Source organism: Vicia villosa, linkage group LG6, assembly GCF_029867415.1.
Source record: "Vicia villosa cultivar HV-30 ecotype Madison, WI linkage group LG6, Vvil1.0, whole genome shotgun sequence".
NCBI lineage: Eukaryota > Viridiplantae > Streptophyta > Magnoliopsida > Fabales > Fabaceae > Vicia > Vicia villosa.
Genome location: NC_081185.1, coordinates 137,521,307 through 137,537,167, shown reverse-complemented (window position 1 = coordinate 137,537,167; position 15,861 = coordinate 137,521,307). Strand labels below are relative to the sequence as shown.

The following is a 15,861-nucleotide window of genomic DNA, read 5'->3' as shown; positions in this document are numbered from 1 at the left end:
GAAACAGCAAGTGGACCAGATACCCTTCTTGTCAAAAGCAAAGAGTGCAAGCTCTGCCATGCATATTCTGAATGATTCCTCTTTTATGAAGTTAGAACCTAGTTGGTACTCATATTTAACAAACTATAAGCAAATTTTGAAAGAGTCTCCATCATAGAAATTTAACTTTGAAAGGGACTATAACTTTCCAAAAGATCTTCAAGGTCTGCTTCATACTATCACTAGCAAGGATATCTTTACTAACCTACATAATCTTGAAATAATAAGACTTAACACAGAATATGTTATTAGCACACACACGCCACACAAACTCATCCTTCACACTCCTTCTAGGAGAAATGTTAGCTAGGACCTGCATCATTTCTTCCAATTTCTCTGCAGCTTGGCTACCAGAGTCAAAATCAACCTAGTTAAAGTTAGATTGTCAGGTTCCCTCAGTTCACAACCCCATTTCCAACACACTGCCTTTTTTTTATTATCAGACAGTAGGAAAAGGTTTGGACATCATTCAACTAATGGTAATTATCCTAACCATCTTGTTGTCTAGAATGGTATATTTTCTTTCATGCCTAACCTAAAAGAAAGATTGTTCAGGAATCCATAGGGGACATCACATCCTCCAACCTTAATCAGATCCATCCACCACAAAGACTCTTTCACTCTTGAACCTTGTACCTCATTGAACCAAAACCTTCTTTTCAGATCACCATATATATGTTGCAGGATTCCGACACATATGGCATTATTTTCCTTCATGAGCATCCATATCCACTTACTCAACATAGCCTTATTAAACCCCGCTGCCTCCTTTTTTTCCTAGACCGCCTACATCCTTAGCTTTGCACACCATTGACCAACTTATCTAATATATTCCTCTTTTTCCAACTGATCCATGCCACAAAATCCAAAATCCAACTTACACTACTATTTACATTAAAGTTAGCAATGTAAGATTTACCTCCCTTGGTGAGATTAATGGATCCTGTGTTCTTCTCAAGAAGCATCATCAAATTCTGATGTTTCTCTTTTGTTAGTGACATGCTTCCATTGTCACTTGTTGATGCAACTGCATATTTGTTATTTGAATCATCCACCTCTACTTGGTTTGCATATGAACCTCGTCGACCAAAGCTTGGTGGATATCCATTCTTCTTGTAGCAGCTATCGATTATGTGACTAGTTTTACCATAATAGGTACAAAGCTTCACATTTACTCCTCTTCTTCTTCATGCATTAAAACCACCATTACCTCTACCTCTGCCAAGCTATTTTGCTCCATCTGCTGCTTTAACCATACCAGATCCATCTTCTGTAGCATTACCACTTGAAAATATGTTACCACATATCTTCCTCTCCTGCTGCATCGCCATGGAAAAGACTTTATTGATTTGAGGTAGAGGGTCCTTGAGTAGCACTTGTGAAACTACTCCATGAAACTCTTCATTCAGGTCAATCAAGAATGGAATGATTCTATCTTCAGCTCTAAAATTTCTGTTATTCCTCATTGCTAAACTGACACAAGCTACACGACATGTGCAACTTGGCATTGGTCTGTACTGATTCAATTCTTTCCACAAACTCCTTAATTCAGTGAAATAATCTGAAACCTTCTTACTACCTTGTTTCAGATTTGAAATTTCCTAGTGTGATTGAGCAACACAAATCCTGTCACCTCTCATGAATCTATCTTTAAGATCACTCCACATATCCACAACATTATCAATATAGACCATGCTTTGATGGAATTATCGAATTTATGATCCATGTATGCACCTGATTATTACATCTTTGCTAAGCAACATAGTTCAAATCACTTTCATCAGGAATCTCACTTGATCCATCTACAAATTTGAACTTGTTCTTCATGGCTAAAGCACACCTCATCTTCATCGACCACGCATGATAATTGTCACCGGATTATGCCGGAGTAACACAAACCGTTGATGAATTCTCAGATGGATGCACATAGTAAGGATCAAGCTGATCCTGAACTTGATTATTGTTATTGTTGTTTCTCGTCATTGCAACCCAATACAAACAACGAAACAAAAGAAAAAAAAATAAATGAATCAATGCTTTCAAGAAGAAACGAAAAGAAACGATGCTTCAATAAGAAGTAATCGTAATCACAATGAATCAATGATCAAGCAACAAATCAAAGCATGATCAAGCAACAAATCAAAGCCCAGCAGAAACAGAGCAGGACGAACCTGCTCTGATACTATCTAAGTATCACAAGACTCCATTGATGGATAGAAAATATAGAGAGAATGAAGAAGATGAATTGAGTAATAGCTTGCATTGATCGAAGAAGAATTTAGTTACAACGCTCTAATATAGTTACATCAAGGTAGTTAAGCCACATCATCATTCTGACTAACTCAATCTAACTAACATAACAGTTTCTAATCAACTGAGAAAGAGTTCATGGTATTGTCATGCTCATGCAACGTGAGAATCTTGCTCATGCAACGTGAGAATAGTTTCTTCTTCTATATGATATATTATGTTGAAGGCTAGAACCAGGCCCGGCCCTGTGCCTGTGCAACAAGTGCCACAGCACAGGGCCTCACAATTTGGGGGCCTCATAATTTATATAACACCCTTATATGAAGTATATTGTTTATGCAAAAGGTAAATATATTATTTGACGTTACCCAGCGGCTATGTATCTGTTTGCAGAAAAGGTTGTACATTGATTCTACCCCACACCACCACTTAATTACGTTTAATTGTTTTATTTTTTGTGAGATATCCTACTCATAAAGATTTCTAGTCTCGGATAATATCATTCAAAAGTGGGGAATTGTTGGTCAACTAATAGGAAATAGGGATGTTTCCGATCATTGCCCTATTTGGTTGTTAGGCGACAAGGAAGATTGGGGCCCCAAACCTTTTATCTTTAACAATGAGTGGTTTTCCGATAAAAATTTCTTATCTTTTGTGGAGAAGGAATGGAAGGGGTTGGATGTTATTGGAAGAGGTGATTTTGTTTTGAAGGAAAAGCTTCGCTTAATCAAAGATAGGTTGAGATGGTGGAATCTTAATATCTTTGGGAAGGTGGATTTGGAGGTGGAGGAGGGGGTTAGAATTCTAAATGATTCGGATGATAGGGAGATGTGGGATAAGGAGGTCCACCTTAATAAAATTAAGGCTTCTAGGAAGATTTGGCTTAACTTAAAGGTTAAGGAAAATATGTTGATTCAAAAGTCTAGGCTAAGGTGGTTGAATGATGGAGATTCCAATAGTAGATTTTTTCATCGGGTTATGAAGGAAAGAAGGAATAAGAACCATATTGGCTCCTTGAATACCTCGAACGGTATGGTGAGCTCGGTTGGAGATGTGAAAGAAGCGGTTAGAGGGCATTTTGATCTTAAATTTAAGGAGGAGTGCATCGATAGACCCCTAGTTGATGAGGTTTTTGTGCGTTCTTTGAGTATGGAAGATAGTTTATCGTTGGAGGTTCCTTTTACGATGGAAGAGATTAAAGAGGCGGTGTGGAGTTGTGACGGTTCTAAAAGTATGGGCCCGGATGGTATTTCTCTTCTCTTTTTTAAGAAGTGTTGGTCTTTTATTAAAGAAGACGTGTTCTCTTGTTTTAACGCTTTATATTCCGGAACCGCCTTTTCTAAGGCTATTACCTCTTCTTTCCTTTCGCTTGTCCCGAAAAAGGACAATCCGTTAAATCTTGATGACTATCGTCCGATTTGCTTGGTGGGAAGTATTTATAAGTTGATTTCTAAACTTTTGGCTAGCCGTATCAAGAGGGTGCTCTCTTCGATCATATCTAATTCTCAAAGTGCATTCGTTCCGGGGAGACAAATGCTAGATGGGGTGATTGTGGCTAATGAAATTGTGGATTTTGCTAGTAAGGAAGGAAAGGAGTGTCTTCTTTTTAAGGTGGATTTCGAAAAAGCCTATGACAATGTGAGTTGGAATTTCCTTAGGTACTTGATGAAAAGGATGGGTTTTGGGATGTTATGGATGAGATGGATGGAAATGCTTATATTTTCGAGTAAGATGTCGGTGTTAGTAAATGGGAGCCCCACAAAAGAGTTTGTTGTGGAGAAGGGCTTAAGGCAAGGAGATCCTATTTCCCCTTTTCTTTTTGTTATTGTAGCGGAAGGTTTAAAGGCGTTAGTAGGGAAAGCGGTTGAAAATGGTGATTATATTGGTTTCAATGTGAATGGTAGATGCGAGATAGATATCCTTCAATTTGCGGATGATACTCTCTTAATTGGTGATGGGAGTTGGAATCGCCTTTGGGCTATCAAAGAGGTGTTGAGGGGCTTCGAGATGGTGTCGGGTCTTAGAATCAATTTTCACAAAAGCAAGTTAATAGGCATCAATATCAATCCGCATGTTTTGGAAGTGGCTACTAATTTCCTTTCTTGCACTTCGGAGGACAAACAATTCAAATTTCTAGGTATAATGATCGGTGCTAATCCTAGAAGGCTTTCCTCTTGGAAGCTTTTGTTGGACAATGTTAGGAGGAAGTTGAAATCTTGGGAAGGGCGGTGGCTTAGTTTTGGTGGGAGAATCACCCTTCTAAAATCGGTGTTGAGTAACATGGCAATTTTCACCCTCTCTTTTTATAAAGCTCCAAAAAAGATTATAGCGGAATTAAATAAGTTGCAAAGTAATTTCTTATGGGGTGGATCGGAGGAGAGAAGGAAAATGCATTGGGTTAGTTGGAAGGATTTGTGTCTTCCGGTTGAGAAGGGTGGTCTTGGTTTTAGAAATTTAGAGGAGTTCAACAACGCGCTTCTTTTGAAGTGGAGTTGGAGAATTTTCGGGGATACGGATTCTTTATGGTTGCGTGTTTTGAAGGCGAGATATGAGGATGTGAAGTTGAGAGCTTCTTTTTCTACTAAGAGGAAGTTTTTGGAGCGGTCCTCTTCGGTGTGGTGGAGGGATTTAACTTCTTTGGAGTCCAAAACCATGCCGGAATTTTTTGCTAACAATTGTTTTTTTCATGTAGGTAACGGTGGTTCTATTTCCTTTTGGCATTCTAAATGGTTGAAAGAGGGAATTCTAAAAGATCTATTTCCTCTTTTATATAGCAATTCTCTTTTGAAAGAGGTTTCTGTTGGTGCAATGAGAGGTTGGAAGGAGGGTAGGTGGTTTTGGAATGATTTTGGTTTCGTGAATAATTCTGTTTCGCTGTTGGAGCCTTCTGTTTTTTCTGTTTTTTCTGGGGGTGGTGCTGTCCCAGCTGGTGCTAGTAACGTGTATAGGGCTGGCAGTGAGGCTGTTCAAAGCGGTGCTATTGGGAGAGGGGCCGCTGCTGTCTGTAGCATCCTGGCCGCGGGTAATGCAGCAATAGGAGGCCATTCTGATGGCATTCTTCAAGGCATTTCGGAGTTGGTGAGGCTCGTTTCGTCGGTGGATTTGTGTCCGGTTAAGCAAGATAAAGTGGTTTGGAATCATGACAAAGATGGTTGCTTTTCAGTTTCCTCTTGCTATTACATTCTCAACAGTAGGTTTTTTCCGATCGGTTCGGCTAATCGCTTTGATACGGTTTTTAAAGATGTGTGGAAGGTGGAGGTTCCGCTTAAGGTAAAAGCTTTCGGATGGCGTAGTTTTCTCAACAAAATTCCAACCAAAGATCTTCTTTTGAAGAGAGGTATTCTTGTTGATTCTTCGGGTATTGATTGCGTTCTTTGTGAGGAAGTTAATGAAACCATGAAGCATTCTTTTTTGTGTTGTCGGAACGTCAATATTGTGTGGAAGGAGATGGCCGATTGGATAGGGTTGAGCCATATTTGTTTTGAGGATATGAGGGAGAGCTTTTGGTATTGGAGTAACTTTTGTAGGTTTAAGAAGGTAAAAAAAGGGAAGGAGGGAACTATTTGGCTCGCAATTCTTTGGAGCATTTGGTTAAGAAGGAATGATATCGTCTTTAACAACTCGTCTTGGAACTCTAGAGATGTAGTGTGGAGCTGCAAAGCTCTTGTTTGGAGATGGTCTTTTATCGGGAAAATTATGCGTGCCAATTGTAATTTCTTTGAGTTTAGCAATAACCCATTGTTTTATCTAAGCTAGATTTCAATAGGAGGGTAATTTTCTTTGATAGGGGCCTTTGGTTATGATTGTAGTTTGTATTTTGTTCTTTGAGTTAATGAATTGGTTTCTTGCTTTTAAAAAAAAAAAAAAGATTACTACTTTAAGCAGTGTCAAAATAATATTATATTAATATTCTCAATTTTAAAATATTTTCAGTGAGATATGCAGATATATGAAAATACTATTTTTTAATATATTGTTGAATTTCATTATAAAATAATATATTAAATAGTAAATCAATTAACTTTAATTTAATAATTAAAAAAATGATGCGCTGACAGTGTAAAATAGTGTTACACTGTCGACCAATCACAACCGTGCATCCAATTAAATCTTTCTTTTAATTTAATTTTTATTTAATGACATAGTATACTGCTTATTTTTTATTGAATGACAGTGTAAAACTATTTTACATTGTCAGTGCATATCCATTAAACTCTTAAATAATTGTGATTAAATTGATAATAAATTAACAAATTAAATTATTAACAATTTGTTTTAGTCTAATTTAATGTAATATTTATAATTCTTTATAATTTTTTTATTCTTCATGCCTAACTCTTAATAAAATATTGATGTGTGTTTTTTTTAATATTAATATTTTTTTTTATAAAATATTTATATTTGTAAATTGTACATATAATTTCTGAGTTTGTTTGGGTTTAGGTTGGTTAATGTAAATGCAATAGGTTCTTAGCACGATATGAAATCCTAAAATGTTTTTAAATTTTACATTTGAGAATGTTTAAATTATTGTATAAATATGAATTGAAACATAATTATAATGATTTAATGTATATGAGATCTAAAAAAACTCTATAAATAAAATAGTTATATGGGTAGAAAAGATACATAAATTTACAAAATATTTTAAATACATTTTTTTTATTTAATTTTAATATTATTTATAAGTTTAATATATTATAATTATTTTAAAATTATTTATTTATTAGGGGCCTATTTAAAAAATTAGAACATGGCCTCTACATTATTTGAGCCGGCCCTGGCTAGAACTAAAAGAAATACCAATGTGTTGATTCAAAGAGATGTAGATGTGTTGGACGAAGTAATAGATGGGAAAGGTTCTATGAGGCAACACTTTTCTAACATGTTTTTGGAGCATATGGTCCCTATGCCTAACTTGGATATGTTAGACTTTAAATTGTTTTTGGAGGAGAGTGAAGAATTGGAGAAAATATTCTCAAGGGAAGAAATTAAAAGGTGATTTTTTATTGTCACGGGGATAGAAGCCCAGGTCCTGACGGGTTTTACCTGGATTTAGATGCTGGAGTGTGAAGAGTTCCACAAGCCAGCCAAGCTTCACAAATCATTTCTAGTCTCCTGAGCATCGTCCAGAAGAAAATTATATTGTCCGTACATTAGCCTTAATCTCATATTTTATACTTTACAATTAATTTTTTTTAATATTAGTTAAAATGTCAAAACAAATTATATTTAAAAATTGACCGACTATTGTTTAAGAAAATTTCTTTACCCACCTCCCTATGGGTGGTCACCTCCTGCGAAAAACCAAAACTACCCCTGCTTCGGAAGTTCATTTCCGAAAGCGTGTTTTTTTAAAAAAATTGACTTACTTCGGAAGTTCATTTCCGAAACAATTATTTCGGAAGTTCACTTCCGAAATACTGCGATTTCTGCAGATTTATCAAAACACTCCCCCTCCCCCAATCATTTACCCTAAATCAAAACAAAAAGTGGCAGAGGCGAAAATTTGTGCAAACAGAATTCCAAAGCTGCATCAAGGCTCCAATCACACTGCTAAACAACATTCAAAAGCCCTCAATCCTAACACTTTGTAAGTTTTGAAATTTTTAGATCTATTATTCAAATGCATGTTATTTAGGGTTTTAATTGCATAAATGATATATGGCTAGGTTGTTAGTAGTATTTAGGTTGTTTAGAAGCATTTTGATTTGGTTTGAAGGTTGATTTAGGGGTCTGCCATGGAAGTTGCAGGAAATTGCATCGCAGGGGTGTTTCGGAAGTTCATTTCCGAAAACACCTCCATCCCAGTTTTCGGAAATGAACTTCCGAAATATATCAGAAGTTCAAATTTTTTTGTTTTTTATTTTGCGCATATTAATCGATTTCAATTGTTTACAGGAACATGTCTTCTAGAGAGGGCGCTAAGGGAAGAAAGGATTCTTCAAAGAAAGAGGTGAAAGAGGTGAAGGAGGTGAAGGAGGTGAAGGAGAAGAAGAAGGTTTCGACCGGTTCTACTTCTCGTTCCCAGGAGGCCCGGGGCCCGGATGCTCAAGCTCAGTCTTCAGGCGTGAGAGTCGTGATCAACGCTGATGGTTCTGAGACTGAGTGGGATGAGGATTGGTATAATTATCTTCATTCGGAGGAGTTCGCTCGTCGGGAAGAATAACGTGTTTTTTTTTGTTTGATGTGTATTTTGTAACGCTCGTCGGGCAGAATAACATGTTTTTGTTTTGTTTGACGTGTCTTGTTTTGTTCTGATTTCGGATTGTATCGAATAATGTTTTTGTATTGGATTTATCATCTTAGTTTTTGGAAGTGGTAACCGGGGCTGGAACATATGACGGAGGAGGTGGATGTCCGGAGGAAGAAGAACCGGAGGTACGTCCACCGCGAGACAAATGAGCCAATCAATGTAAGCTATAGTTTATCATTATCATCTGGGGACGTCATTTCTAAAAAATCAAGATTAAAAATAATAAGATTTTTTTCCCAATTTTTTGTAATGACGTCCCCTGATGATAATGATAAACTATAGCTTACATTGATTGGCTCCTTTGTGTCGCGGTGGACGTACCTCCGGTTCTTCTTCCTCCGGACATCCACCTCCTCCGTCATATGTTCCGGCCCGGGTTACCACTTCCAAAAACTAAGATGATAATATTATCGTTGTAATCTTCACCCGATTAAATAAAGCGAATTGAAACTTTAATTTTCGTTGGAAGTCTTTTTTTCTCCCCACCACTCTCTCATCCCCACCTACCCGTGTTCAACAATATGTAACTTAAATTTTATGTAATATTATCGTTGTAATCTTCACCCGATTAAATAAAGCGAATTGTTGTTGTTTTTCATTTTATTTTGTCCAGACATATTTTCGGAAGTTCATTTCCGAATTCCCCAGGGGGGTGCGTTCGGAGATGAACTTCCGAAACACCACATTTTCTGAAAAAGTCACTTTATTTCGGAGATGAATCTCCGAAATCAATATTTTATATTAAAAAAAACACGTTTTCGGAAGTTCATTTCTGAAAACACCTTTTTCAAGAAAAAAAGTACAGTTTCGGAAATGAACTTCCGAAACAAGGGGTATTGTGGTAAATTCACCGGAGGTGGCCAAGAAGGTTGGGAGGTGGGTGAAGAAATTCTCTTGTTTAAACAGATGACAATTAGACTTTTTACTAGTAAGGTTTTTGTTAAAATTACATTGATTTTTTACCGTAATATCTCAATTCACTCATTGATACTCTTAGGCACCTACCGCTAATTCTATTTATGTCTTCTGTTTTCGAAGATACACATAAGGAAAACATATTTATTTTTACTAAAATTTGGTTTTTTTCCGTACAAGCATCTACCAAAGTATTTTAAATTAGAAAAACTTCAAAATAATTCTACATTTCGTAGATGCGTCTCCGGAATAAATAAAATTTTGGTAAAAAAAATACTTTGTGATGTGTATAACTAAAAGTATGAGGTATTTTTGGAAAAGTACATGATACCTAAAAACCCAAGAGAAGTAGGATAAGAGATGGTTTTTTCTTTACCCACCTCCCTATGGGGTCACCCCCAGCGAAAACCCCACTTTACCCCTGCTTCAGAAATGCATTTCTGAAATATTTTTTTTCTAAATTTTTCCAGATTTCAGAAGTGCACTTCCGAAAAAATCCTAAAAATTTGGATTTTGATTAATTCGGAGATGCATCTCCGAAAAAAACAAAAAAATTTTTAAAAATTCCAAAAATTAAAAATTTTAGGATATTAATTAATTCACATATCATAAATTTGATATAATTTATGAGTAATGAATAATAATAATTATATATTTTGATATAATTTATGAGTTATGAATAATAATTATTATATATTTCTATTCTGATTCATATTTTAAAATTTAAAATAATTTCACCTACAAAATGAGTTATAATTTTTTATTTATATATTTATAATAATTATATATATTTATATATTTACATAAAAATTTAAAAAAATGAGTGTTTTAATTTATATATTTATATAATAATTATAATAATTATTATATATTTATAAAAATTATTATATATTTATATATTTATATAATAATTATTATATATTAATTATTATATATTAATTATAAATATATTTATATATTTATATAATAATTATTATAAATTATATATTTATATATTATAAATTTATATATTTCACTTACAAAATTAATAATTATTATATATTTCTATTCTGATTCATAATTAAAAATGAGTTATAATTTTTTATTTAGTTTAAAAAAATTTAAAAAAGATTTTGTCTTAATTTTATTTAATGAATGAATTTTATATTTAATTATATATAATTCAAAATTTACTTATGAAATTAAAATGTTTTTGATTTATATAAATTAGTAAAATAATTTTTAACTTTAAAATTGTTTAGGAAATTTTGATTCACCTTGATTTTATTGATTCACCTTCATTTTATTGACTCACCTTGATTTTATACCTATTAATTGTATTGATTCACCTTTATTTTAATTTTTTAATAATTATTGAATTGTTTCGGAAGTGTATATCCGAAACATTCCAAGACCAATTTGGTCTTGGAATATTTCAGATATGCATCTCCGAAGACATCCCTCTCCCAAAAAAGGGTGTTTTCGGAAATGCATCACCTAAAATCCAAGAAAGGGGCGTTTTCAGAAATGCATCTCCGAAAACACCTTTTTTCGTGTTTTCGAAAGTGTATTTCCGAAATAAGACAAATTTTTAAAAAAAAAAACATTTCGGAAATGCATTTCCGAAATTAGAGATATTTTGAGTTTTTCATTGAAGGTGGCCAAGAAAGTAGGGAGGTGGGTAAAGAAATTTCCAAAGAGATTCACTTTCTTTATTTACCCACAGCTTCTTGTATTCTTTAATCTAATCAATCAATTATGTTAGGTTGGTCGCACACTTGTCCTCTCATTAAGCAGTCTTGTAAAAAAGATAGAAGAAACATCGCATAACCATAGTTGTTGAGGAGTTTTAACTAGTTGTTGAGTTAAAGGTTAAGTAATTAATTAGAGGCCGTGAAAATAATACTAATTATCGATCATTTATTATTTATTTTTATTTTATTTTATGAGATTTCTTCAGAGTGTTATTTAATTTTCTAAAATTAACGTATCATCAAATAATGGTGAAAATAATATTATTATGTAAATCAATGTTAATCAAAACTATATATTATAAAAATTAATATGAATTATAACTTTACACAAATAAAATCCAAATTATTCTCATGCCGCAATTCAGAGACCTTATTTTTATGTAATATCAGAACAGAACACATAGTCAGCAGCAATCTTTCCAAGCAATTCAACAATTTTCATGGCTTCTTGAAGAAACTATTATTTCGAATACTTGATGTAGCTCTCATTTTCTTCTTAGCAATCTGAATAAAATCATCAAACTGCTCCCTTTGATCATTTTCCTCCTGATCTGGCGCGGCTGGCGAAGTTTTGTAACTCTGGTCCCTATCAATGTTGGACTTGGACATTGTGACAGTTCTGATTTTATACTTAGCACGTCGAATGAAACTGTTGAATGTTTCGTCACTATCAAGTGGTGTCTCTATCTTTTGTTTCCCAATATATTCATCATCTCTTAGTGTTGTTGTACCTTTGATTCTATGGACTTTTTCTGTTGGAAAACTCATCATGTCTTGTTTTGGAACTTGTTGTGCAATTGAAGAAACCTTTGTTGTCTTGACATGTACTTTTGTGTTTGATGAGTTTTTGTTACCCATAACTTGGTTTGGTAAGATGAAGAGTTTGGTTTCACAAACAGATTTAAGCTAAGAAGATTATGAGAAGTGCAATTTGAAAGAGGTGGAGTAAGCTTCTTTTATAGTGTTTGTTTTGCTTATTACAAAATTGTATTTGAAAATGATATATTTGAGTTAAGAACATAAGATCCTTTATGAGATAACTTTTTCTAAGTTATTTAACAAGAATATATAACTATTACAATTTGATGGCTTTTTAATTGCCAAATATGGCGGCATAATAATTAATAAGGGAAAAGCACTAAGAGGTGAAAGTTTTCAAGGGAACAGGTAGCTGGAATCAGATTCTATAAAGACTTGAAGAAATATACAAACTTCATTTTACAACTTGCAATTTACAATCACATCACATCATACTAGTTTCCTATGTAGGAGCTTCCAAACGTGCTTCCATTTTTTGTTTGGGAATGTCATGTTTATTGTTAATTAATGTCTTTCCGGTACAACATTTGTAAGTGCAGACAGAATGTAAGTGGCACACACCATAACAAAATGCTTGAATACTTAATTAATACAATAATCATAATTCTTAAAAGCCATGTTTGCTAGATTTAAGCTGTTCACTTTGAAAAATAGTTTTTTTATTTATTGTATTTGTAAAATTACATTATAGTTATTCCATTGGTGTAGGACGGGTGAAGCTCAGTCAAATTCTCTTGTGAATTGTGTCTATCCTTTTTCGTTGTGTTCCTCCCCTTATCTAACTACTTTGACCCATCTTACACGAAAGTCTATTAAGAAAATCAAGGTGACTGCTCCTAATTCAAATGACCTCTTACTGATGATTGAGAATTAGACTTAATTGTCTAAATTTTGAATCGTGATAACCTCGGTCAATCATAAATGTGTTCGCCATCATATCTCAATTAAATATTGCTTTGCGCTAGATTTGGGTCGTCATAACCTACATGACCCATTAGTTATTTCAGTTTGTTCTGGCTCTTTTGGATAGACTATTAGTTATTCTCCGGGAAATCCATCCAAGTCTTGAAATTGAAGAGAAATTTATTTGGTGGAAGCGTAGCAACGAATTTCGGTTAAAAATAGTTATGTTAGTTTGCCAGAGCTAAATCAAGAAGATCTAAGATTGGAGGAAGGAGTGTTGCGGTCGTTGGACTTCCTTTGAAAGACAAACTTACCAAGTAAAGTGCTTTTATTTGGTTGGAGGTTGTTGCTTAACAGATTACCAACTAAAGCAGAGTTGTTCAAGTGAGGGACTCTTAATGATAGTTAAAATTTGGTTTGTTCACTTTGTTTTCCAACTAAAGAGGATGTAATGCATCTTTTTGTTAACTATTAAGTGACTGATCATTTGAAATTGTTAAGGATCAAGATGCAGACGGGTGGCTGAGGGAAGCGGTTATGTTTCTTTTGGATGATGGGGTGTTGGTCTTTATGGTTGTATAGGAAAAATGTTTTGTTTAAAGGGGGTTTGTAATTGTGGAGGGCACAGAGAATTGGTGTAATCATCTGAGTTCGTGCTTTTTATGACTTTTGCAGGGGTCCGTGAAGTTTTTTGCTAGCGTGATTTTGATCCTCCTGTGGGATCTGATGTGTTGTTCTTGAAGCAGTAGGAGTAGGATCCTTTTCTAGTATATTAATTAGCTTATGTAGTGGGAGGAGCAGCCCGAGTTAGGGTCTGTTTGGTAAAAATAGCAGTTGATTGATAAGTTAGCTGATGGCTTATAGCTTATGACTGATGGCTGATGACTAATGACTTATAGCTTATAGTGGATGATTGAGACTGATAGCTTATAAGCTCATTGAAGTGTTTGGTAAAATTAGCGGTTCAATTAACTTATAAATGTAAAATGACATAAATGATATTTAATATATAATTATTTTATTTTAAATTAAAATAAATTATAAGGGTTAAAAATGGATTTTAATTAAAATAATAATGATAAAAAAGGAAGAAAAATTAATAAGCTATAAGACATAAGCTAAAACGCTATTTGAAATAGCGTCTGGAAAATAAGCTATAAGCTAGTAAAATAAACTATAAGCTCGTGATGAAAAGACCGTTACCAAACGAGTCTAAATTATCATATGAGCTTATAAGACATAAAACATAAGCTATAAACTTGAAAACATATCTTACAAAACAGAGCCTTAATATTGAAGTGGTGCTTGCATGAAACTTGTTCTATTTGCGTTAAATTTCAGTTTGCATTTGTTAACTGCTTTGTGTTATCAGTGGCTGATGTGTGGATTGTGGTTTTGATTTGGTGAAGGGGGACAAAAAGTTGAAATTTTAACAGTGATGATTTTTAACGAAATTTTTAAAATTTTTTTTAGAGTGACAAAATATAAAAATGAATAACTTTAAAGAGACTTTAAATATATTTAACTTTTAAGAACGTGTTTGGTTTGACATAGAAAGAGGGGAGGGAAATACTTTTAATGAAGGGTCTTGTTAACCGGTGCTCTCAGGGCAATGGTTAAACATTTAAAAAATGAAAATATTTTATAGAAAATGTAATATTTCAATTTTCGAGGCATTAAATACGCAGGATAAATTTACTATTTTTAAAGTCTTAACCATTGCCCTGAGGGCACTAGTTAGCATTTCCCTTTAATGAAATGTGTTTAGTTCAATTTTTAGAGGGGAGGAGAGGGGAACAAAATCTCTCCAAAATCTTACTTTTTATGTCCCCAAATCGGGAAATTCGGAGAGAAGGAGAGGAAATATTTTTTTTAATATTTAATAAATTAATATATTTACTAAAATATCCTTAGTTTTATTTTAATATTTCAAAATTATTATTTTTTCATACTTTTGTTTCTCTTTTTTGTAATTTTTTTATATTCTTTTCATCTACTTATTATAATTTATAATTGTTCTTTAACTTCAAATTATTTTTTATTTAAAATAAATTATAAATAGTGTAATTCTTTTTTTTTTATAATTTTTACATTTATGCTTATTTATTTTAGTTTTTTTAATTTTGTTATGTATTTTATTGTATTTTTTATATAAATTATTAAACCATTCATTTTTTGTTTATTATTTATATATATATATATATATATATATATATATATATATATATATATATATATGTAATATAATTAATATTTAATAATAAGTTATTTTATATTTTTAAAAGTTGTTATAAACTCATAGTTTATTTTGTGTCAAAAATTATAATACAAATTAAGTGTATTCAATTTTTTTCGCGTTATGTGATAAATTATAAAATTTTAAGGATAAAAATATAAGAGAATAATATTCATACACTGTCAGTGTAAAGTTATTTTACACATTCAACCAATAAAAAATCAACAAAATGCCATATTATTAAAAGTCTTTTAAAATAAAAATAGGGTATAATTGAATGCATAGTTGTGATTGGTTGACAGTGTAAAATTATTTTACACTGTCAGTGCATCACTTTTTTCTCAAAATATAAATTATTAATAAAAATTTTATTCTCTCGTGAACCAAACATATTTTTAATCAAAATTCCTCTCCTTTTCTCCCCTCTTTTAAAAAAAATTCTCTCTTCTCCTTCCCTTCTCTTCATTAAAATCGCTTCCTTCTCCTCCCCCTCGTCTAAATCAAACCGACTTTTAAACCGATAATATTAATGTACGTGAATAAATTTTTTTATAAATCTTAAAATATTTTTTTAACTCAAAATCCTTAAATATCTCTGGTAAAATATGATAGAGAAAAAAAATTATACTATCAATCCGTACCCAATAAATTATTTTTGAATATATTTGAAATAAATCTGAAGTGTATTTTAAATCGAAATCTTAGGGCCA

At 32.8% G+C, this 15,861-nt stretch overlaps 1 protein-coding gene across 1 annotated transcript; it reads right to left on the bottom strand.

The window, feature by feature from the left end:
- Window positions 1-11,552: 11,552 nt before the first annotated feature.
- On the bottom strand, window positions 11,553-12,103 carry LOC131612498 (uncharacterized). Its single transcript, XM_058884290.1, has one exon. It carries the CDS (start codon window positions 12,049-12,051, stop codon window positions 11,632-11,634), a length of 420 nt encoding a protein of 139 aa, XP_058740273.1. The 5' UTR covers window positions 12,052-12,103; the 3' UTR covers window positions 11,553-11,631.
- Window positions 12,104-15,861: the final 3,758 nt, after the last annotated feature.

What these genes read in the sequence shown, in the direction of transcription:
- LOC131612498 (XM_058884290.1), bottom strand. Translation starts at nt 12,051, where the DNA reads ATGGGTAACAAAAACTCATCAAACACAAAAGTACATGTCAAGACAACA.